The 24,932-nt window shown below is 36.6% G+C and overlaps 2 protein-coding genes across 2 annotated transcripts in view; one reads left to right on the top strand and one right to left on the bottom strand.

The window, feature by feature from the left end:
- Positions 1-227: 227 nt before the first annotated feature.
- LOC112577320 (sphingosine kinase 1-like) lies at positions 228-13,208 on the top strand. Its single transcript, XM_025260379.1, is given in 9 exon segments — positions 228-1,001; positions 1,979-2,128; positions 2,712-2,806; positions 3,155-3,270; positions 3,858-3,996; positions 3,998-4,079; positions 4,635-4,755; positions 4,841-4,875; positions 4,941-13,208. Coding segments are annotated over 9 exon segments (1,872 nt in total). The 5' UTR covers positions 228-589; the 3' UTR covers positions 5,663-13,208.
- Positions 9,948-24,932, bottom strand: part of LOC112575350 (kinesin-like protein KIF19) — a 28,601-nt gene continuing 13,616 nt past the window's right edge. Inside the window, 13 exon segments of the mRNA XM_025257134.1 lie at positions 9,948-14,084; positions 14,392-14,484; positions 14,984-15,065; positions 15,367-15,913; positions 16,298-16,347; positions 17,755-17,870; positions 18,847-19,060; positions 20,127-20,305; positions 20,474-20,538; positions 20,877-21,051; positions 21,416-21,560; positions 23,858-24,042; positions 24,532-24,811. Of these exon segments, the coding sequence (XP_025112919.1) occupies positions 13,942-14,084; positions 14,392-14,484; positions 14,984-15,065; positions 15,367-15,913; positions 16,298-16,347; positions 17,755-17,870; positions 18,847-19,060; positions 20,127-20,305; positions 20,474-20,538; positions 20,877-21,051; positions 21,416-21,560; positions 23,858-24,042; positions 24,532-24,811 (2,274 nt within the window). The 3' untranslated portion in view covers positions 9,948-13,941.

Raw genomic sequence — 24,932 nt, 5'->3', positions numbered from 1 at the left:
ATGGTGCGACTAAATAAATCGTGTGTAACCATTTGGTAATAATTTCTCCATGTTTATAACAGCAGCTATTTATATTAACTATTTCAGCTAAAAATTCCGCTTTTAATACTTTTTCTTTTTCTGTTAGAAATGGACATCAATATAATGTGACTAAATATAAATTGTTTCGGATAACGAACATTTCGGTTAACTGTTTTTAAGTTCGTTAGTTCTGTATTTACATTTACTAATTCAGCTAAAATTAACCTTTTTCTGTCAGAAATGGACATCAATAGAAATTTCACGGACCTCATTTGCCCTTTGTTTTCCGCAAAGCGCATATATCGTGGCCCTGCATGAGCTGTTATCCCTGCACTGAGAAATTCGGAGTTCGAAGCTCGTCTCGGGACACTGTATGTGATTCGATCACATAGATCTGATAAAGCACACATATTTATGGGTAAGGGAAACAAGAGAACACTTTTAAGTGACGATGCCACAGACTTCGTAGCGACCATGGATGTCCGCAAAAAACCAAAACATGCGCGTGGAAGTGATCACGTGACAACCACAAGCCCTATCAGTGGTCACATGATCTGTAGACGCTAAAATGGCGAATTGGAGAGAAGAGGTCCTTTTGGAAGGTGAATTTCGAGTTTCATCAAAGAAGCGGGTACTTTTCAAAGTAACTCTCACTCCAGTAGGACTTTACTACAGTCCAATTACCAGTAGTAATCAATATGAGGAAAAGCTGGTGCGCATGAGCGACATCGTAGGTTGTCAGTGCACCGAGTCAAGTTCCACTCCTTCCAAATTGCAATCGGATAGTATAGTAGCAGCGTTCACAGTCTTTGCGTACCCTTTTCGAAAGAAAGTATTCACCGGTAAAAGAATACGACATCGTCAAGTCACAACATTTGAAATAAGTACCTGCAAATCGTTTGAAGAGAACTGGAAAATATGTAGGAAGTGGCGAAGTGTGATCTGCAGTTTAGCAAGGGACATTCCAGTGCGTCCAGAGGGTAAGTCACTGCAGTGACTTGAGTTAGTGTGTATTTTCTTGGATATTCTAATAGGAAAAATTCTTGCCATTAACAAGTGTTTTCTGCTTTAGTGTCCATAGAAAGCATAGTTTTTACTGGTACGAAAAGAAAAACAGTAATCTCGATAAGTAGCAGTCTAAAGATTTAATCGTTTTAATAGAGGAAAGAACATCCTTATATTTCTATTGGTTGTATGAGTTATTGAGAATCAAGTGCTCAAGAGCGCAGCTGTCTTTTGTGAATGTGTGTATGTAGATACATGTATGCATACACTACCAAGAAGAGAAGTACATACACTGACTTTACATCAGCAGCAAAGAGTGAGAGACTTGTTACATTCACAGAAACTAATATTTTAATCATTAAATCACATAGGATACAAAAAAAAGCAACAAGAAAGAACTCGTAAATGTTTAGTGTTATTAAACTTTCCCGTATAGATTTTAAATATGCAATATTATCCATTGTCACCTTGTTGATATCCATTACTGAGCAATGTTCATTAATTTTGTTGAACCTTTTCTTTAAAAACAACAAACTAAAAAAAACATAAGAGCAAATAATATCAAGAGATTTGAAGTCACAGAAAACTTGCTGGTAAGCAGATCAAACAATCAAAATTAAAATCACCTCTAGGTCCAAGCTCATCTTATAACAGCCTTTATGGGTAATTGCCTGAAATCACAGCTATTTTGCCCAAAAACCTCCAGTCACAAGACTGTATTAATAGTTGTACAATTCAGACTGGTATTGAATGCATCATGCTATTTAGAGCAATGAAGATGTGTATTTCTATTGCAAAAGGTAAGAAAATGGTGAAATACACTGGCGAACAATCACATGTTCATACTTACACTGTGCCTATTAACTGATAGCCAGCTCAGTTGTTATTACTAAGAAGTGTTTATCTTAAGACATTAATTCAGCTGGCTAGTGATAACATGCATTTGTTGTAGATGTTGATACATGTACTCCACCACCCCGTGGCAGGCTCCTGGTCTTTGTCAACCCTTCTAGTGGCTCTGGTCGTGCCCTGCAGACTTTCAAAAATGAAGTTGTGAATATGCTGGAGGAAGCCAACATCCCTTTCAAGCTTGTTGTTACTGGTATGATGAATGATGCCTCTACTTATAATACATAAGCACACAACAAAAGCATTGCTGACAGACTCACATGCGCTCACTCACATATATAAATACATATATAATGTATGCAAACATTGTCTAAATAATGTACCCAAGGCTAAATAAAATCCCTTTGCACCACTGCAGCAGTTACTGAAAAAAATGCAATAACAGCAATCTAAAACTTTGTGAAATGTTCATTCACTTGGGGACCATGCTCTAAATATAACTTATTTTGGTTGCTTCTCAACAAAGAAAAGACTTCTGTCCATCATGGTACATGGCAAAGTTTTTATTTTAAAGAAGATTGGCGTATCTTCTGTTCTCAATCTTCTGTTCGAAAGGAAGAGCAGAAGAGAATGATAAGCTAAGTGGTGGAGAGAAGCAAACTTGTGTACAAGTTACCACATAACAAAGTTTAACAATGCAGATTGTAGAATGACAAATAGCATAGGTATGTATTCTAAAAGACAAGCCTTGTAAAGTGCTTGTACACAGTATTGTTTTTGATCTGGACAAGACCTCTAAGCATTAGAGTATTTGATGGCTTAGTAATTTTTTTCAGAATATGCTGGTCATGCCCAGGATATGGTTCAGAATCTGGAGCTTTCAGACTGGGGTGGGTTGGTCATTGTATCAGGAGATGGATTGATATTTGAGGTATGGGCACAGTGTATATCCAACAATTAATCTTTTCAGTACCTGTACCTGCAAGGTGTGAGTTTTGACTTTAGACTCCCACTATTAACTATGTTTTCTAATACATGCAGCTAGCATTCCTCCCGTCTCCTATTTGATCATTGTATTTTTTTTTTAACCTGTTGAAGTCCTGCTATGCAGAAGCAGAAAACAAAGAAAAAAAATAAATAATGTGATCAGAGAAGCTATAAAATTTAGCAATTAGACAATGTGTGGGTTGTTCTAAACCTGTTGTATTAGTGGACAGTGGTGTGCAAGTTGTCGAACTAGCAGTGCATCAAAGAAATAAGCATTGAAATGTCTATCTAGGTGATCAATGGATTGATGAAGCGGGTTGATTGGAGTTCAGCCATCAAGACACCAGTAGGCTGTGTGCCAGGTGGTTCTGGAAATGCATTGGCCTGTTCCATCAACTATTCTGCAGGGTGAGTTTATTAATGTATGGTTTTGCTATGTTGTATGACATTATATATCAAGAAAATCAAGAACATAATAACATGTTGAGAGGGTATGTTCAAATCCCCTGTAAACTTCCAGCAGGCTTTCTTGCTGCCTATAATGTCTTCAGAAGCTTATGGTCAGACTCTTTAGTCATCTGTGAAAAATGTTCTGAAGAAAAAAAGTTATGAAACTGGTGTTACACACCACATTTTGGCTTATGAGGGAAGGGTGATTTGTGCCAGCAACTAAGGTTATATCTCGGCAAGGCAGCCAGCCCTGTAAACAGATGCTACATCCAGTCAAAGAATAGGGTGCCTGAGACAAGAGCTGAACCCAGGATAGCCACCCTCACTGTATTGTTGACAGGCACCAACCATTGTGCCATCAGACCACCCTCGGCATGTGAGAGAGAGAAAGAGACTTGGCAACATACTTAACAGGAAAAAAACACAAAACAAGGAACGTCCCTATATCCTTAGAAATGTGTCATGATCTTTCTGAATGAATGGTCAGAATAAGACTAGTCAAAGAATAACTGCTGAATGTTTTACTAGTTTTGTTCTTGTTTCAGGGAACCAGTTGATGTGGATGCTGCCCTTCATTCAACGTTTATATTGGTCAAACATCGAGTCCTGCCCATGGACCTTGTTCTCATACAAACTCCAACCCATCAGTATTTTTCCTTCCTCTCTGTTACATGGGGAATAGTTCGCTGACATCGACTTTGAATCTGAGAAATATCGCAACCTTGGAGAAGCTCGTTTTACGTTTGGAGCCATAAAGAGAATTGCAAGTATGTAGCAAAGTTGAAGTTTTTAAGGTGAGGGTGGGGCAATGGCAGAGTATATATGATGCCTGCATGCACATGTATGGATGGGCCAAGAATAGCTATGTACTCGTTAAGACAAATACAGTTTCCAATTCTATAAATCCAATTTTAGTATCAATAACAGTTTTTTGTTTTGTGGGAAAGGTGAGATTTGGCCCTCAACCTTTTTCCACACAGTGATCACCCATCCATTAATTATTGAAAAATCTGTAAATTTGGCATTCATTCTCCAGTGCTAACTAATGTATCGGTTGATGTCAGACAGAATGTGAGTGTTTTGACAGCAATGCAGAGGTGTCTGAATTAAATAACTTCTTGTGTTAGTTTCTAGTTCCTTTCTTTCTTAGAAATCTATCACAGATAGCATAAAATTCTTTGTAATTTTTCTTGGCAGAGGCTTGTGTTGATAGTGTTTATGTTTCCTTTCATTTTGTGACATAAAAAGTTTTCAGTGTTTTGACTATTGTTTTTGCATTGTAAATATAAGTAAAATCTTTTTATGCATTTTTTTATCCCTAGATCTCCGATCCTACCAAGGCCGCCTGTCATTCCTTCCTGTAGCTCAGTACACCCCTAAAACACCTACCAAGCCGAGGACATTAGTAAAGCTACGGAGGTTTTCTTCTGCGCAGTTCTGGTAGCAGCTGTTCCCTGAGTGCAGATAGCAGCACTTCCAGACATTCAACACCTCCTGTAGTGCTAACTAATGTTAATACTTCCAACAGTGTGTCCTCAGCTAAACAGGACCCTCAAAGCAATGGTAATACTGACACCATTGCTCAGGGCATTGCTGATGACAATGACTCCGAGCAAAGCCATAAGAAGCAGACACCAGTGTGCCTGAGAACAACAATGCATCTGAACAAGAAAATGGAGAACTGGATTTCAATGTAACTGCAAATAATGCTGCTGTATGTCAAGGTGATGAAGAGAAAGAAGAATGGATATCGACCTCTATGGGAGCAGCAGATTCCAATAGCTTAAAAGCTCCTGACAGTACCCATTTTCAGAACCTAGAAGGTCAGCAACAACTTGCACATCAATCAGAACCTGAAGGCTCATTTCCCAAAGAAATGTCTGAAGGATTCTCTGAAGTCCAGGAAGCAGATATTGAGGAAGAGACATTTTATGCCAAAAAGAAAGCTGGACAGGCTGTTCCAGCAACACTGCTGCCGCCCCTTGTTGAACCAGTGCCTGAAAATTGGGTGGTGGTTGAAGACAAGTTCGTGCTTGCTTGTGCTTTGTATCAGACACATCTAGGCAGTGAGATGCTGGGAGCCCCAGCTGCTCATATGGCTGATGGGGTCATTCATCTTATGTTTGTTCGGGAAGGGATTACTCGCAACCAACTATTCAGTCTTTTTCTTACATTCAGTGAAGGAGGTCATGTTGATTCACCATACGTGGAATTTGTTCCTGTCCTGGCTTTCCGATTAGAACCTTATGAGACTAGTGGCAACATTATGATTGATGGTGAGCGACTTGACCCCATGCCCTTACAAGGTCAGGTGCTGCCTAGTATTGCACGAATCATGGGAATAAAGTAAAATTATTTTTAAGGTGAAGTATATAAAGTGGAAATGGTACAGAAATTAAATATGTATAATATTCATTCATATCATTATTTTTGAACTAGTATGCTTACTTTTATTTCATTTACATCACAATCCAAAATCTGTGCAGCAAAAATATTTAACTTCAAGCTGTAGACAGAAAAATAATAATATCCATCATGTAATTAAATACTTTTTTAATGGCACCAAGAGTGAATGTTTCCAGACTAGAGAAATAATATGAGATGTTTGTCTTGTTGTCATGACATGAGAACTAACACCTGCTGAAATTTTGAAAGCACAAACTGCACAAATCTACAACACTGTTCCTCGTGCATCTCAATGTGGAGAAAATCTGAAATTGTGTAAATGGTGATTCAGAATCTTGTGTGAGAGAAAAGGTTATTGCCATTGTTTCCTGATCAGTATCACCACAAACTTCCCATCACAAAATATGCATGAAATAAAGTTTCAATGAAGGAAAATAAACTTTGATTAATAAATAGTGTTACTTAACCAAAATAATAGAATCTCATGAAAGCAATGGAAAATTAAGTAGTCAGTAGAAAGGGACAAGGCAGTGTATGGTGCAGTATTTGAGAGATGTGAGAGTGTGAATGTCCACCTCTGGACATGTTTTGTGTCCACTCTGTTGATATGCACTCAGTGCATATTGTGATCTGCATATCACTTGTCACAGCAAGCTTACTATGTGTGACTGGTTCTGAAAATATACTTACTAGGCAGCAGTACAATATTGTGTCTGTGATGTCTTATATTGTCTTCTTGAGGAAGACTGGACAAAGGGTGAAAAAAAAAGCTTGACTGAGAAGCATAACATTTTTTAAAGCTATGGAAACTCAGGTCCCTTAATGTGTAAACCTTTGTGAGCTAAGCAGCTAGACAAAATGACCTTTTATTGACATGGTTACCACTAAGCTTAGTGAATACAAAGCACATTTCTGGTGTAAATTTTAGTAAAATTAATATACTTGGAATAAGTACTACTTATGTGATAAAACCTTGTGAAAATCAAGTGTGTCATTGTTTTTTTATGTTGTTATTTAAAAAAAACTATGCTACGTTTACCAATATATAAAGTAATGTACCTATAATCTGTTATAATCTTTTGATTTATAAAGTTTATTTTATATCGTCAGAAGTGCACACAATTTTTCTTTTTTTGCTCCGATCTATTGTGTCCAGCATGACTGCTCAGTTCATTCTCAATGCTGATGATTGTACTGACCTATGCTGTCTCACAAGGACCTTGGTTTAGCCTATTTCACTCTTTGTCATTCGTGTGCACCTGTGAGTAGAATACATTATTAAACATTCCTGATGCATGCTATCATATCCACACACATAGATATGCACAGTCCTTTTTTAATGCTGATCTTCCTCTGCAATTGCTGCACATGCAGACAGTGCTGTCTGGGAGAGGGGTGGTGGTTTTTCGGTTAGTTTTTTTTATTTGTTGTTGTTTTGCTGTTAGTGCATATATATATGTTTGCTGAGTCATTATGTGTGTTGTGCTTTTTTCCCCACATATTTTGCCTTTCTTTGGTAAAGTGCTTTAAGCACTTCTGTTAAGAAGGGAAATGTGCTATTTAAAATCCTCTTATTATTAGTACATTTAGCTTGTGAGAGTTATTTGAAATTACGACTTTGTAGTGCCATGAACTAATGGAAATATTGAGTTTTGCAGGGTAGGTTCTGAATGCTTAGCACAGAGAGACAGATTTTGACAAATATTTATGTGTGAGGGTAAACAGAATAAGCAAAAGTTGTGCTTTTTAAATTCTAGCATTCGATCTAAGCAGAAGAAACTGAAGCACTACATTATTATAAAACAAAGGCATTAAAATTGCAAGGGAGAAAAATTAGAATTGGTACAAAGATGGAGGTTGATATCTAAATTGACAGGATTAACATTTTCTTGACTAATGGATAAGTAACATGGTACAAGTTCATTTTGTCAAAGTGAGTAATAGGTCAGAGAGAGTACAAATATGACTATAAATATTCTATGAAATAGATCCATGCTTCCTGTGGTGTGTGGTTAGATGCAAGAAGAACATTTAAAAAATTGGAATGTCACTTATTAGGAAATTGTAAAGGTTTCATTTGTCTGAGGATACAGAAAAGAGCAGAATGTTATCAGAGTTTTATGCAGAGAAGGAAGAGACAGAAAAATGTGCTCATCGATATAATTAAGACTTCTGTAACAGTGTTACTTTTCTGGTGCAACCTATGTACATTCTTTCAAGTTTGAAAATGCTATCAGATAGCCATATCTGTAGGTCTGTGAAGTTGAAACATTTCTAATAAAACAGTTTAGTGAACCATTGTAAATTATTAAATTAGAGATTTACACATAAAAGGCATGCAAAGAAGAGTTTCATTGGGTTCAATCATTTCTGACAGATACGAAGTTATGGAACATCAAAACCTCATGAGCATGTTTGTAAGTTCACCACTGTAGACCGACTGTGCACCTTGCACATGACTGATATGTCATAGTTGTCTTATCTGAATTAAAACATTTTATTAATAGTTGTTTACTGTGTAATGTTGAGTGCTACTGTGTTATTGGACCCAGATCAAATGCTAGATTTTGACTAGGCGATACGCAGAGATTTTTTCCTAAATAGCACCTCAAAAGGAGCAGGTCAAATTTTTAAATGGTGAGGTTACCACTTAAAGTGACAGATCAATGTACCATTTGTCTCTTATATAGTAATAGATGCTTCTAAGTAAATATAAATGACAAAGTATTTTGTCTCCTAATCAGAAGAATAGTATCACTTATAGAAGATAATGTAAGAGTTCATTTTGTTCAGTGAATGAAATATGCATTATGCAGCGGAATAATGCAGTTTTTTAGGTAAAGTTGTAAAGGTACAAATAAATAAGAAAGAAGTTATTATCAATAAAGAAATTTTAGAAGGTGCTAGAATTTATTATCTGTGCTTGGCATTTGTAAAACCAGGTGTCAGTATGATAAGTTTGCACTTTGCCTTCCTTAATAAGCAGTATCGTTAAAAATGAAGGTAGAATACACACTGTATTATTCTGTTCACATTTTCTCTAGTACTAGTATTTTTGAATGCCTAATTCATTCTACTTATTTAAGAATTCAATATAACTGTAAGTAGTTATATTTACTATTGCACAAATTTATAAAAAATCTTACAGCTGTCTCAGTTTTTGAAAATGTAAAAACAAACTTGTATCTTTATTTTATATGCTTTAAATTTCACTGTTAATTTTTACTAATCGGATTCCTAAAGTAAACATATTTTTTAAAAAAATATATGAACAGTTGAACAAATCATTTATACTGTTTTTAATACTTATATAACTGACTGAACTTAATGATCTAGAAAAACATTTTGGTGACATACGTGATTATTGCATAAACCTCATGTCACAGATACTTTTTTTCTTTTTAGACCTGCATGCTTTGTTCCTGGCTGCTTTATATCTTCATTTATGTTTGCATTTTGTACCTTGCTGCATTGCTCTTTGAGCTTCTGTCCCGAGTGTTTTTACTCTCATAATAAAATATCCTTCGAGGCAGGATGGGATTAGGGAAAACGGCTAAAATATTTAATGAGCCAAGCAATATTTTGGCTGTTAACAACATTGGTTGTGTACTTAAAGTTTGAGTTCTATATATATATATAGTTGAATCTTTTTTGCCTTGTATGGTAGTCTTCAACTGATTCAAATTTTGTGATTATAACACACGAAACAGGAATTTTACTGTGTAATCTGAACAAGTATTGCATGAACCAGCAATGACAAGATTACTGATCAGATGTTTATTACCACAGACCTTTTGTCGTTTTATCGATTGCTCACTTGCTTACCCTGTTTAAAACAGGTTTCTGTGGCAAGGCTTGTCAGTTACCTAAATCCAAATCCTCCCACCTCCCTGACCAGTACTGGTGGACCAGCATAGCTAGTGGGCTAGTACAGTCTTGGGTGTGAAAGAATGCTTTGTTGAGGATTGTTTTTTTCTTTCTTTATTTAGACAATTTTTTTACATTTCCTGGTGAGTTATTACAGAATCTATGGAATATTTTGGTAATTAAAACTGCATCTGAACCTTTGTTTTTGTTTGCAACTATGGTGTGCGATAAAAAAAATCTGTGGATTTTTATTGGCATAATCTGCCAGCAAATGGTGACCATTCTGTCCTTAACACATGCATACATACATCCAAACATGATGTATAGAGTCAAAACACTTGAAAAAAAGAAGCCCAACCAAATTTCTTTAGACAGGTCAACTACAACAGTATAGTGACCCTCTAGTAAGGTTATTCAGCATATTTTGTCAACAAAGATAAACATCGAAAAGAAACATGATAAAAACTTTTTTTCCATAGCTGGTCAGCAGTCATGAACGTTTTTTTTTAAATCTTGCATGAACAATAAAACTGGTAAAAATGTGTATGTGTTGGATGCCAATTTTCTTTTATAATTACACTGTAAAAATGAAGTTATGCATAATAGGTTTTACAAACATATTTTCAAATGTTTTGCAATCATGCATATCTAAATAAAGAACAAAGAGCAGTGAGCTTAACAAAGGGCTAAAGTTTGGTATGTCATTAAGACTGAAAGACAAGAATAACCATTTAAGGACAACATTTTTTGTTGTTCTTCCCTTTCTTTCCATTTCTTTCTCATACACACACACACATATGTGTGCACACGCAAGCAAACCTATTCCTCTCTCATAGCATGCCCAGTGTTCCCTAGTCCAAATGAATACAGTCCAAATACAGCCGAACTTCTATAAGTCAAAGCTTCAAGGGACCGAAGAAAAAAATTCAAGCTACAGAAGTTTGTCAAAAAAAGAACATCTTTTTACTGTGGACTTATTTCTGCATGTGCTCGTGCATCATTGTTCCCAGCAAAATAGCCTGTTATCGAAGACAATTTCTCTTCATTTCTTTTAAAATAAACGAGTGGAGGACAGAGAGTGAGTCAAAAATTTTTGTAACTCTTTTAAAGACCCTATGGCACCTTGTGGAGAAGGAGTTGCCTTTATCACATACTTTTCCTCTACAGAAAGGAGAATATGGGAGCACAGTGTCGATGCGGGAGGAGTACAAGATTTTATGGTTTCTCACGTATTTTCAAATGGTTTCAACATGCTGACTGGCTTAAAATTATTTTGAGTTGTGGAAGTTTTTGGCTAGGCCAATTCAAGCTACGGAAGTTGAATATGCATTGCTTTAATTGGAAACCAACCAAATGTTTAAAATTCGAGTTAGGGAGAATTTCAACTTATGGAAGATCAACTTATTTAAGTTCGACTGTATATTTTATTCAAGTGGGATGAGTAATTAAGCAGCTGCAACAACTATTGAGTAAATTGTGGACATAGGAACAAACAGAAAGGCAAGGTTCTCTCTTATACTTTCTCATGCATGCATGTGTGTACATAGACACTAACATGCATGTTTGTGCACACACACTCTCTCTCTCTCTATTTAGGCCCATCATAAAGGCAGGCTTAAAGAACTTTACAAAAACAAGAAGAGACAATAATAATAGCTGCTAAGGAACAAGAATGTCAATTTTGGGACTTAGGAAATATGAGTTATCACAATGAAGTTAACAATCTACAAGCAGAATAAACATATTTCTCATCAGGTGTGCAGTTGACACACAGAGAATCTAAACACTCAGCTGAAAATGTAACAACAAAGCACACAGCCCAAAAGTAGGAAAATTGCGGAGCAATGTAGACCTATATATATATATGTGTGTGTGTGAATAAATAAGAACACATGCCCGTACGCAACTGGAGGGATGTAAGGAAAAGATGGGTCAGAGATAGGAGTAATGTTCACTAATTATACTTTTGAAGGCACTCCCAAAATCCTATTCTGTGTGCATGCTCCCAACCACAACCACAACAATGTTTCAAAGTTTTATAAATTATGCCAAAATAATGCATGGTCAGCAAAATATGGCTACAGGGTGCATGAGATGAACTGCTCTAACAAATGGACATGGATTTGGCACAGCAATCTAAAGCAGAAATGTAACATTGTGGATAACTTGTTTACAAAGAAACTCTATTGAAACCTACAAGGTAGTCAAATCATGCCATGAGTTTACTGTTACATATCACAACCATACAGTATCACTTTTATTTATATAATATACAAAAATACTTTGTATAAATGAAATGATTACATTTACTGAACAAGTGTTAAAAAAAGGTGTTTATGTCATTCAGCAGTATTTACAGTTTGATGGGCAATTCAGTGGCTAACACCATTTAAAAGGGGAAACTAAAAGAAATAATGCCTGTAAGCAATATGTGTAACCCTTAACCCATTTCTACAATCTTGCAATCCTTCTGACTCAAGCATAAATATATTGGTAGTGATGCCATAGTACATCATAAGCATCTCCTTGTGTTTATTCTTCTAATTTTTTAAGAAAAGAACAAAAAATTTTAAAGAACACACAAGCATATGTAATACATCAGGAACTGTGTTCAATTTTTTTAAAATTCAATCCCACATGTGAACTGACAGAAGGATAATTCTGAATTTAAGGAAGGATTTGCTTGTCAGTTTTCTAGTTCCTGGCATGTAACTTTTACATGAACTAATTGCACTTCAGACAGAGCCAGATTCTGACAGTCATTGTTCATAAATGATTAAAAACATTAAAAGACTCAGGACCATAAACAAAAGACTTTGGAAGACAGGAACATAAGTCTTTGTACATATATATATATCAAAGTAAATATAAGTACCACAAAAAACAGTCAAATGTTGACATCATTTGTCATATAGCAAAAGATACTATGACATACCTGTATTAATTGCTGTATAAACAATGCCAAAATATGCTAACTTATAAAGCTCATTATTATGTTTCATTTACAAATACAAGCACAAACATACTAACACTTAAATGCATTTGAACTACAAAGGAAAAAAGACAACATAAAACAAATATTTCAGAATTCTGCTATAAAATATCTAGATTTCTAAAGACATACAAATATAGCTGTGAATATGGCTGAGAATATTAAAGCCAGAATATGCATGCATAGTCTTCTATTCCTCTTTATTCCAAAAAATCAGATGCAGTTTTAAAATGAGCAAAAATATTTAATGGCCAGAGGTGTAAGATAAATTCAAATAAGCAAAATTAATTATATAGTGAAATTTACTTATTAAATCTTTAATTCTTAAATTTATGAAAAGAGGGAACTATTAATGCGTTTCAAAAATATGTTTTAAAAAGGAAATAAAAGTAAAGACCTTATAAACTATTACTAAAGCAGACTGCATTGTGCTGAATATTTTTCGATGGTAAGACTGAAAGCACATTCCCTATTTAAAGCTGGCTGTTTTGTTGTTTTTTTATGGTTATAAGTATTTTGTAGAAAGGTAATGGAAAATTAAATAATTTATTCCTGTTATTCTTAGTAGATAACAGAAATCTGAATTCATAGTGGGATATAAAATTTCTTGAAGGACTGACCACAAAAAAAAAAAAAAAAAAAACGAAGGAAAATATCATGTACTTAAATGGAGATTATAATTACGACTTCCACTCCCCCACCCTCCAAATTTCCCTCATTTTTAGCCTCCACTAGTGCACCACAATCGTCCAGTCTTTACATGCTTTATGTTGTATTCCAGTTTATCCTAGCCCATCTGCACAGTGAAATAAGTGTTACTTCTATGTAATCATGAGATATATCTCTTCTAAACACTATAATGAGTTGTGTAGAAACTGGGATTTAGCTATAATTCTGTGAGCATCCTTTACAGCATCCCTAATGTGAAATGTTATTAAATGACAAGATGCAACAGATTCAACGTATAACTTTTGGAAACAACTTCCAAACTCACTGTAACATGAAACCTCAAAAGATATTCTTAAAATGACAATTTTTGTGTCTTGTTGCATGAATGGTATTCAGTTTCCTTATTAAACTTCACATGATGAGTCTTTTCACAACCACAGTATCATCTTGGCTAAATAAATATAATGCAAGCTTATTAAAAAGCAGACATATTTAAACCTGTGTTACTCTGCCAGGCACAAATGCATTCCACATGAGGTAATAATAACTCCAAGCTGAGCAGACGCACAGACAGCAGTTTACGCAAGGGAAGTCCTCTCCATCCATTCAAAGTATCAATCTCTTTCCTCCATAAGCTCTATAGGAAATGCACATATTTTTACATATTCATCAGTAGTTACTGGCATCAGTGCTGTTTACTTTGGTAATCCTTGTCCTGTCACAGTGATATCTCCTTTTCTGTAATGAGGAATGGATGGGAGTGTCTTCCTGGCAGGAGCCTTGCCACCATTGTGCGGGGTGCTGACTGTGGAGGAGTCTGCAGCTAGCACACTGGAAGCTGTAAATAGGGATATGAGTTTCTGAAGCTGAACTATAATATGAACACGAGAATCAAAAAATGTAACTAGGCCATATAACACTACTAAATATCATGTTTCTTAAAATCCCAGCTTGGTGGTAAAGATTATGGTTTTTCCCAATAAATTACCATTGCTGACATAAAAGAGGCATTTCTTAGTGCAAAACATCAGATGAGATTCATGGTTAAAAATAGCCAGAAAATGTGGCACAAGGAAATAGAAAACTGGAATGATGAAATGATTATGATGAACACAGACATAAAAGTCTGCCCACACTGTACATACTTCTGGTGCGAGTACGTCCATTGCCTTTCTGTCCTCGAACTGGTGCTGCTAGCTGACCTCCTGATGACAGTGCACGGTTGCTGTTGTTATCTCCTATTATGAAAATTCTTTATGAGTTCTTGATTCAAGAAGCTGGATCCATATTTTTAATTGTTTGAATTGAAATCTCTATATTTTTTTGGTAACTTGAAGTTCATATAGCTCTTGATTAAACATTCAACGTTGCATTTTTGTGTCTGTAACTGAACATCATAGAAATGTGAAACAACTGTAACTAAAGACTTTACCATTGTGGGAACACTTTATGACAACCCTCTTGTCTGGCCACTCTAATGCCTTGAAGGATCAATTGGTATTAAAGAACGGGAAGCAAATATCTTTAAACTAAAGGAAGAATAACCTGAATCCAGCTTTGCAACTATTTATTTCTATGTAAAAGTTATCTCGTGTAAATGCAGGACTGTTCATATCCAAGGACAGTAGGCTGGCATTGACACAACTTTTTTGTTGCTAAACAAAGATCAGGACTATTAAAGCCCAATAGTCCAGGTGATTGCATAATGCTAAATTTGAAAGAAGAAATAAGCCTTACCTGGCTGTAAATGGCTAGTATTTTGTGGTCGATATCTTATGAGTTTTTTCCCTGCATTCTTTTTAGCTCGTGTCTTAGAAAACTAAAGAATAAGGACAAAAAATAAAATATTTGAATTTTCTTGTCATGGATTAAAAAAGTGTGAAAGTTTTAAAAATCTATAATACTTCAAGTTTAAAAGAAGACAGTCCCTTAATCTTTCTTTTTGTTTAGATAAACAGAACACAAAGATAATTTTTTGTACAGCAGGGGTTACTTATTATTAGAAGAGTATAGAAGACTATTTTAGACCGTGGAATAAAAGCTAGCTTGTATTATAAATTGGATTACGTACTGAATGATTTTTCAAAATCATATGGCTAAACCTATATACCAATACTCACTTCATGGATGTAACTGCCTGTATTTTTCTTCTCTGCAGAATCTCCTTTCTTGTAAGTATACTGTGGTTCACTTCCCAAAAGAGGTGGAAGGCTATTGTCTGTGTGCACACTTGTCTTTTCTACAGTATTTTGTGACAAATTATCATCACTGAAATTCAGGTATGCCCCATCCTCTGTCAACCTGTTATGCTGTGCAAGTCGGCTGGGTGTTAGCACCATAGGAAAATCCTCCACTGCATCTGGAACTGGACGGTATAATGGTCGGCCTCCTAGGTAGATCACCTGATTCGATGCATTTGCTTGTGTTCGTCTTCTTGCTGCCAAAGCCGCGATGTTGCGTGTATTAGAAGCAATGATTTCCCTGTCTTCAAATGAAGTCTTAGACAGGCGAGAGGGAGCAGCTGGCAAAGAAAGTTGATGGGTATATGGCTGGTCATCATCACCATCATCTCCTGCCTGCTCATTTCTCCAGAGGCGACTGAGCACCTGGGAGCGCCGTAAATGTTTAGTTTTGGCACTCTGCATAAACACCTTTGCTCCATCCTCTCTGACGAAAAAATAAACATGGTACAGTGAAAGAATAAATGACACAAGGATGATTGCGTGCATATGTGTATACAAAGAAGGTGGAAGAAACAATGTTTTTTCTGCTGTTTTGTCATTGCAGCAACTAAAAACAATACTGGCCGAATCATTGCTGGAAACATGATATGTATTTTTATACTCTCCCAACCTGTTGATATAGTCCATATCATCCTTAAGCATAACCAACTTACATTTCTTTTGCAACCTATCAATATTAAACATATGCTAATGTATATTAACAGGCACACTATCACCGCACAAGGTCTGAAAGCTTATAAATTTCTGATGATCTAAAAGGCTTATTATAAGCTTTCATAATGAATAACAGTAAAAAATACCAACTCACCGGTTTTCTTCAGCTGCTGGGTAAAAATTTAGACCAACCAGAGGCAAAGGCTAGTGGACCAAAAACAAACAAATTTCAATGTTAAAGACCATATAATTGAATCATATTTTGTGTACATCAACGGAGTACAGTAATTTTTACTCATGCACAGAAAATATGTGCATGCACGTAACTAATGCCAAGAGAGAGAGAAGAGGCTGAGAAAATAATAATAAACATATTTATATAGTGCATTTTCTACTACAGAGCTGACTCAACATGCTGTACACAAATAAAAACAAATGACAATGTGATAAAGAGTCAAAGCACATACAGATCACATGTATACCACTTGCAGTTTGGAGAAATACTACTAAAAATATGGTACAAACAATGATAAGAATACATACACAGACGCACACAACATAACATGCAAAGATTAGAGGAAGAATGACAAATGGGATGATGAAACACATGAATCCAGTAGTCACTCCAAGCTTTCTCAACGCAGTTGAAAAACTGCAAGCAAGGCTACAAATCCTCCTAAACCTGCGGCTCTCAACTGGTGGTACACATATCCCTAGGGGTGCAGCAAGGGTCATGCAGGGATATATAGCGACATAAATAATTATTTTTTCAATGTGATAGTAGTAGTTAAGTTTAAAACAACCAAAGAGTTTGAAGAATGTCGGCAGTTCGCTGCATGACTCATTGCCAAAATACATGCGACAGTTAGTGCATTAGAAAGGTAAACACATATGCCATTATGAAAATAAGTACTTTTATGCCCAAACTTATGCATGAGGGGTACACACAAACATACTTTCACCTTTTGGGGTACAGCCATGAAAAAGGTTGAGAATGTCTGTCCTACACCACAGTCACAAGATAGACCAAATAGATACATTTTATTGTTTTTCCTGCTTGTAGAGTAGCTTGCAAAATGCTTCTCAGAAAATCATCCAATAAGCTCACAAGCCAGAGAAGCAGAGCAAATTCACCAATATAATATTTACAAAATATGTTCAAATTGTCAGTATCCAGAGTGACACAGACCTAGAGGTGATTTATATATATTATGTTGATCTGGTGCTTTTTGAATTGTCAATCACCACAAAAATCTTCCACAGAAAAGAATCATATCACAGGAGATAGATAACTAGTGTGCTTTGAGGTTTTTTTCCTGTTTTGTTTTTTCTAGAGTACCAAATCAACAATCAACAACAGTCACAAATGGTAAATGGAGGGCTGTAGCGTCTGTTTATAGATGTCGTAATGCACATCTACAAAGTCATGAATCTGTAATAAAAGCAGATCAATTTAGAACTGGAAATAGTCTTGTGTCTATATGAAATCATCTGTCAATCGCTAGAAATAACAAAACAGTGAAGCAGAGAGGATAGAGCAGACTGCACCAACCTTCTCACCCACAAAAATTAAGGAGGCTGACATGTTTGGGAAAATGTCAAATACTGAACCTTAGGTAATGGTGTGATAGTGCCAGAGTCCTCTCCATTCTGCATTCTCTCATCCCTTTCCTGACTATACAGCTTGTACATTTCCTCTAAGTCCTTAGGGTGAAGGACATCTTGATCTGCAACAATTACTGGAAGTCAGAACATAATGCAAAGGACATGGCAAAACTAACACTATACTTAATTGCATAAGAAAAGCAGGAAGAACTAAAGTCAAATCTCGCTACTATACCACCCCGCTACTGTGCCACTCTCGGTACTATACCACTTTCACTCGGTCCCGACTATAAATTCAATGCAAAATAAATTTACTATGCTACCCCCTACTCTTGCTACTATGCCACTATTGTGTGACTGTTAAAAGACACAAGTTGTGAAATTCCGCGCAGTGCTTGATTATTACATGTATATGGTAGTGTGGGACATAGCAGTTAGGTGGGATGGAACATAACACGCACACAGGGAGGGTGGAGGCTGGCGATAGGGGGTGGTGGTCGCTGGCTGGGTGACAGCCCCGTGACAGAGGCAGAGAGGGAGGGGTTCGACAAGCGACATGATGCAGGTGCACGGATGTGGTTAGGAGGGGCGTAGGATGAAGAGGTGATAGGGAGAATGAGAGGAGACAGCTAGCGCCAGCAGACGATTCTTGAGAGCTTTGGACTGACGGGTAACTTGAGCAAATAAAGCTGTTTTTACGAACCCTCGCTACGATGCCATTCTCGCTAATATGCCACTTTTGCTCGGTCCCGGTAGGTGGCATAGTTGCGAGATTTGACTGTATGTGCATTTTCACATACAATTGAACATGTATGAGCCCAAACACACTCATGCTCATGAAAATTCAGACACCAAGAAGGAGAAAGTTTGAGGGAGAGAGAATAAACATTTAATTCCAAAGCTGTGATGTTGCCTGCTTACCTAGAGAAAAATGTTGCAAGTTTGGTAACAAGATAATCAAAACAGTGTGTGACACACTGTGACAATATATTCAACACTGCCTTCCTTTAACCCTTACTCGCCATATTCTGTAAAAAAAAAACTGTCAGCATACAGCTAAGAATTTTCTCATGTGAGTATGCAAAATAAGATACTTACCATCTAAAAGACCCTTCTGACGCTTGATGATTTCATCAGAAAGGTTGCGATAGTGACGCTGACGAGATAGAACCATGTCCTTTTTCTTTATCTGAAAGTCTCGATAAAGACTAAGGGATTGGGATTCCAGGTTCTCAATTTCCAGCTGGTGCACCCGGCACAGCAAGAACATAATTTCCTGCTGGTCAGCTCCATTAACCCGCATTGGGATCATCTGGAATAGTATCATTTTTCTAAATGATCAACCATATCACTTAAAAATGACAACGGCATGAGAAAGTTTCCTTAAAAATTCATGACACATACATTCTAGAAAATGTAGCAGTTAAGATCACAGTAAGAACTGTAAGCAGCTGAAATGGCTGTCCCCATTTTCTTGATAAACTTTGAAAGGAAGAGAGCTGCTTTCAAATTATGGAGGTTTAAACACTCCACACACTGCATTTTATCTTTATTTTGGTTCTGACCAATATAAATTTGCATTGATCCATCCCATATTTTTTTACATGGTCTATATGCATCTCTATTTCTTAGTAGATTACATTAACTCCACAGTGGCACATGTTAAGTGCCAAATGTGTCTAACTCCCTGCAATCGTATGAGTTTGAATGAAAGAAAAAGAGTTATAAATGTGCACTTATGTAGATGTACAGGTATTAGTATCATCATCCATCCCTAAACTGGTAGCATTCAATCCCCAAGAAAGCCAGCCCACTCATGAAGCTAGCCTGCTGGTACACACCATTGGAGGGATCTGATCAGATGCAGCAGTGGCCATGGTGACCTTCTGGGCTAGTCCTGGAGGTTAGCAGTAGCAGATCTTACATGGAGCTGCCAATCCATTCCTTTACGTTTTCCATCTAGTTCTTACACTAACTACCTTGGTGGCACCCCTGGAGAACTGATTTGGACAGACTGTCATGCTGGGTGACATGGCGGAACCAGACCAACCTGCACTGTTTCACTCTATCTAGTAGGATCTTATGAGGCTCCACAAAGATGTTGACCATGTGATAGCTGGATTTGAGTTCTTTTAACAGATACAGAGCAATCTCCTTAAGTATCTTGTTTCAAATGCTTGGATCATTTCTCTGTCTTGGTAAATATGATCCATATCGTAAAACTATACAGAATGTTGGGGATGATGAGGAATTTGTACAACTAGTATGTGGTGGTAAAGCTTATACTGTAGCCAGCTCATATTCTTGGTCATTGATTACAAATGAGGCAGTTTTTTTTTTTTAAACTAACCCTTTGCTAGTTGAATGAATGACCTCACCTCAGCTAGTTTACGAGTTTTACTCTGCGCCACTTCCAGCTCTTTCTGTACGGTAGCAATGATGCGTTGAGTCTTATGTTTCTCATCATGCAAGACTTTCAGTTCATCTCGTGCTGTCTGAATTTCCTCAGGGTCAGAAAAATCATCTCCTCCTTCTAGTTCCAATGCTTTTTCATCTTCTGCATAATAGTGAAATATAGTTTCAGCAATGCGATTTTTACCTCATTGAAGACATGGTAAAATCTTAGTGGCTTATAGATGACATTCTGAATATGGCTAGTCATAGAGTCATAGACTACTTTAAAAAGACAAACAAACAAAGATATGAGATCAGAAACTAAACTCACCTAAAAATCTGTTATCTTGGAGTTGAGGATACTCCCCCCATCTTCTGGCTTTATTAGCTTCCCATCTGAAATACATAAGATCCAATGTAACAAAAAACACCAAACTCTAAAATACTCCACTTTTGTTTTATCCATCCTTTTGCAAATGATCTAAGCCCCTTTCACTTAAGAATGTTATTTAGTGCTAAAAATCATGCCCAAACTGAAGGAACCCAAGTAACGTGAATAATATCATAAAAGTTTACCTATGTGACAGCAAAATTTCACTAAATAGAGGGCATAAACATAAATAAATTTTATTACAAGTTTAAATAATTCACTTATAATGTTTCGAAAGGCAGCATTATAGGTCTGCAAACATCTTAATTAAATAAATATACAAAAATCTGAAGAGGAAGCTCACTCGCTGATAATTAGCTGGTTACGACTGGTCTCTAAGCTAACTTCCATTGAGGCATTGGTGAGTTCCATCAGAGTTCGCCTCAGTTCCATCTGATCTTTGAAACTGGTTAGTAACTGTTCTTTGTAATGGTTAAGCTCTTCTCTGTCTCTGTTTTGCTGAGACCCAAGAACCTCCGCTGCCAAAAGCGAAAAGAATTCTTTATTTCTGTATTCTTTGATAGCATTTTTAATCATTTTTGATTCCTTTTTTTAATGTTGTCAATGATGTACAAAATGCAGCTTTGCCTTATGTAAGAGTAGAGATGAACTACATGAGCAGAAAATCCTGATCAGGAAACTAGTAAAACTGGCAGTAAAAAAGCTAGATGATGATGATAATGATACTCACTGACTGACAAGGAAGCTAAATAGGAAAATAAAATGTTGTAAAGCTAACCCAAGACAAGTACCACATTCATAACCATAATTTTTTCAAAAATATCTATGTGATAGCTTTAAATCTAAAGGCCTGCATTAACAGTTGTCAGCAAGGACACTTACACTGCACAGCCAGGATGCTTGCCACATGTGGCCGACCCTGATCTTGAATTTTGCTATGCAGTCTTGCAATTTCTTCCCGAAGTTCAGAAATAATGTTGGTATACTGTGCAATGTGATAAGCTACATCTGTCACATTTCTTCGCACCTGTGGTATAAAGAATTATGTAATATTCATCCAACAAGCATGGTACAGTGAAACAATACTCCAGAAAAGAACAATCTAACAAAGGAATCAGCTTAGAAGAGAAAGAATGAGCAAACAGTTTGGTTAACATAGGCATAAGCGTATGAAAGTTATGTGTTCACAGTATGGCAGCTTCCTTTGGGGCTTCCAACCACCACAGTGCTTTCTGATCCCCGTGTACAGGCCTGGGTGTGAACACATGAAGCCTGTCAGTGAAGAGTTGGACAGATGAAAAAGTTGAATGTTTGCGAGGCTGTTTTTATAGTACAGTGTGGGATCTTTTCTACAGCTCTTTTCTACAGTTCATGTGATTGCCTTGATGAACTGACAGATGTTGTTTCCTCTTAAATTTCTTTGTGTTGATTCTGTAATACTTAGTAAAACCATTGTCATATTTCCAAACAACAAACAGTGGGTAACCAGGAGCTTGAAACATGTACTAAATAAGAAAAACATATTTATTTCACCCGTGATGCCTTGGGAAAAAGATCTGCAGATAGAGAGGTAAGGGATGCGATCAAAAGAGTGAAAAGAGAGTATAAAGATAAGATAGAGTTGTGTTACTGTGCCAGTGACCTTCATCATGCCTGACAGAGGATCAAGTCTATGATGTCTGTTAATCACAATGCGGACTGCACTAGGAAATCAGTCAAACTCAATGAGCAATCAGGACTTGCCAAATGTTTTGAATAACTTCTATGAATGTTTTGAGAACCATGATTTTTCCAATAAAGTTAGGAAACTCAGACAGTCTCTTGTCTCTGATAACGACATAGTAATTTCTCAAGTCTGTGTGACGGAATCTCTAAAACGGGTCAAGGTCCATCAAGAAAATTGTCAAAGATCTCATCTTAACATCTGTTGAAAGTAAATTGGACCCTACTGTAATTTGCTTCTAGGAAGGGGAGGGGTGTTGGTGATGCCAAATTGTTCATTCTAAACATGTACAAACATTTGGATAAGCCCAAGACGCATGCTAAATTATTCTTCTCTGATTTTAGTTCTGCATTAATACAGTCCAACCATACCTTCTGGCTTTGATTTTGATCTTCCACATCAAATGGTCTTATGGATAGTGGATTTTTTTACTTGCAGACAGCAGAGGGTGTATGTTAATAGTAATTATTCTGATACTGTTGTTACAAGCACCGGGTCCCCACACGGCTGTTGTCTATCACTTGTTTTTTATCATGTACACTGACAGCTGCAGAAGTACAGAGGAGAATGGCTACCTCATTAAGTTCTCTAATGACGCTGCATTGTTAACACTTTTGCAGGAACATAAGAAAGATCAGGTAATGCCTTAACAAATTTTGTAAAGCAGTGCAAAGAGAACTTTCTGAAGTTAAATGTAGACAAAACAAAAGAAGTAAATATAGACTTTAGGAGAAGCAAAGAGGATCTTGCTGTTCCCAGTGTGATACACAGTAAACCTGTTGAAACTGTTAACTCTTTCAGGTACCTGGGAACTATTTTTGATTGCGAGCTCAAATGGAATTTAAACACTGAACACGTTAAGCGTGGCCAACAAAGAATGTACCTTCCGCATAAGCTCAATAGTTTTTCAGTTAGTCAAGCAGCCTTCGGCCGTTTCTACCAGTCGTTTTTTGAGTCATCTTTTTCATTTGTATGCTGTTTTCGCAATCTCTCTGTCCATGATAGGAACAGTCTGAACAGTATTGTCCACATCTCTTCTAAGATAATTGCTATCAAACAGAGGGATTTCGCTTCTTTCTGTGATCAACAAATAGTAAGGAAAGCTTCACGCATTTTGTCAATACCTGAACATGTACTAATGAGAGAATTTGTATTATTAAGCTCAGGTAAACATTATTCCATGCCAATATGTAAAAGTATTATAGGCACCTGGAATCGTTTGTGCCACCTGCGGTCAAACTGCTCAACCTCAGATGAAGTGTCTGTCAGTGGTGTGTGTGAGTGTAGGTGCCCCACATGATTATTCTTGATGTAAGTTTGTTGTTTGTTTTACATTACATATAATTGTCACTAGCCTTCTTTTTTATTGCTAATATCATCTTTTAACGCTGCACCTTGCAACGAACTTTATTTTTACTTTCATTTCTAACTTTTTCTTTGTAACCAGAGCCCCTTCCCATTTTCAAATTGCCCATGCGGACAAATAAAGATGATCACTGTCATTGTCATTATTATTGCTTCTTCTAGCCTTTCTTCATATCCCTTCATAAAATCCACTGGAACCCAAATACAAGAGAAAAATCATACAAAAGATCTTTTACCTTTGTCTTAATGTGTTTGGCCCTGTCTGCATAAACAAGCGTATTTCGGGATTCCTCAAACTGATTGCTGGCTGGACTGATGTGAGCAATCATCACTGTCTTGCAATTACCTCCAAGTGCATCTTTCAGAAGACGTGTTAGTTTGCTGTCTCGGTAATTGATATACCGTGGTCCATTTTTATCACCTGTCGAGCAAGGATACATGAAAATAGAAGATTTGTTTACTAAAGACATGGACAAAAATCAGCAAAATAAGGTTTTTTAAGTTAAAATTGTACATTAAAATCAAGATCAATTTATGAAATAAGACATCTTTTTCAAAGAACGAAACAACTGTTAAATAAGTGTTAAAATACAATCATCATTTCCTCCAGCAGATTTAAACATGCCAATCCACACAAGATGTGTGTGTGTATATATCAGTGGTTCTTAACCTTGCTTGAGGTACCGAACCCACAAGTTTCATATGCACATTCACCAAACCCTTCTTTAGTGACATCCCGAATTGCGGGTGTGTCTTGACTTCCGCGGCGGAGGCTCCGCCGAACCTCTGAGACCAACTCACCGAACCCCTAGGGTTTGATAGAACCCCGGTTAAGAACCACTGGTGTGTGTATATATATATAGGTGTGTGTGAAAATGTTTTTAATAACATAAAAGTCATAATAACTCACTAAGAGCATTGATACAGTTGCCTAAAGCAAGAAGGGATCTGTTGATGTGAGCCCCTTCTACCATTCGTTTCCCACGATTGTGAGTATTGGCAGCACGTTCTGATCCTGCTAAATCAATAAGAAACAATTTGCCCGTTCTAACTTCTTGCATAGTGCTACGCAAACGATTTCTCTGATTCACAGTCACTTGTAGAATGGCATGTGATCTTGAAGAGGCAGCATTGGCAGCTGTGGGCTCTTGGGTTCTTTCACGATTTCCTTTAACTAGCATTTGCATCACCTGTAATAAAAATTGCACATTTTTTTTTTATCTGACACTTATGAATGCTATCACTATGACAGTCTGTATAGTATCTGAAAAATGGCAACAAAGGATGGACAAACAAATTAAAAAATCTTCA

Source organism: Pomacea canaliculata, linkage group LG1 (genome assembly GCF_003073045.1).
Source record: "Pomacea canaliculata isolate SZHN2017 linkage group LG1, ASM307304v1, whole genome shotgun sequence".
Lineage (NCBI taxonomy): Eukaryota > Metazoa > Mollusca > Gastropoda > Architaenioglossa > Ampullariidae > Pomacea > Pomacea canaliculata.
Note: the sequence above shows the minus strand (reverse complement) of the source record. Positions and strands in the feature narration are given on the sequence as shown.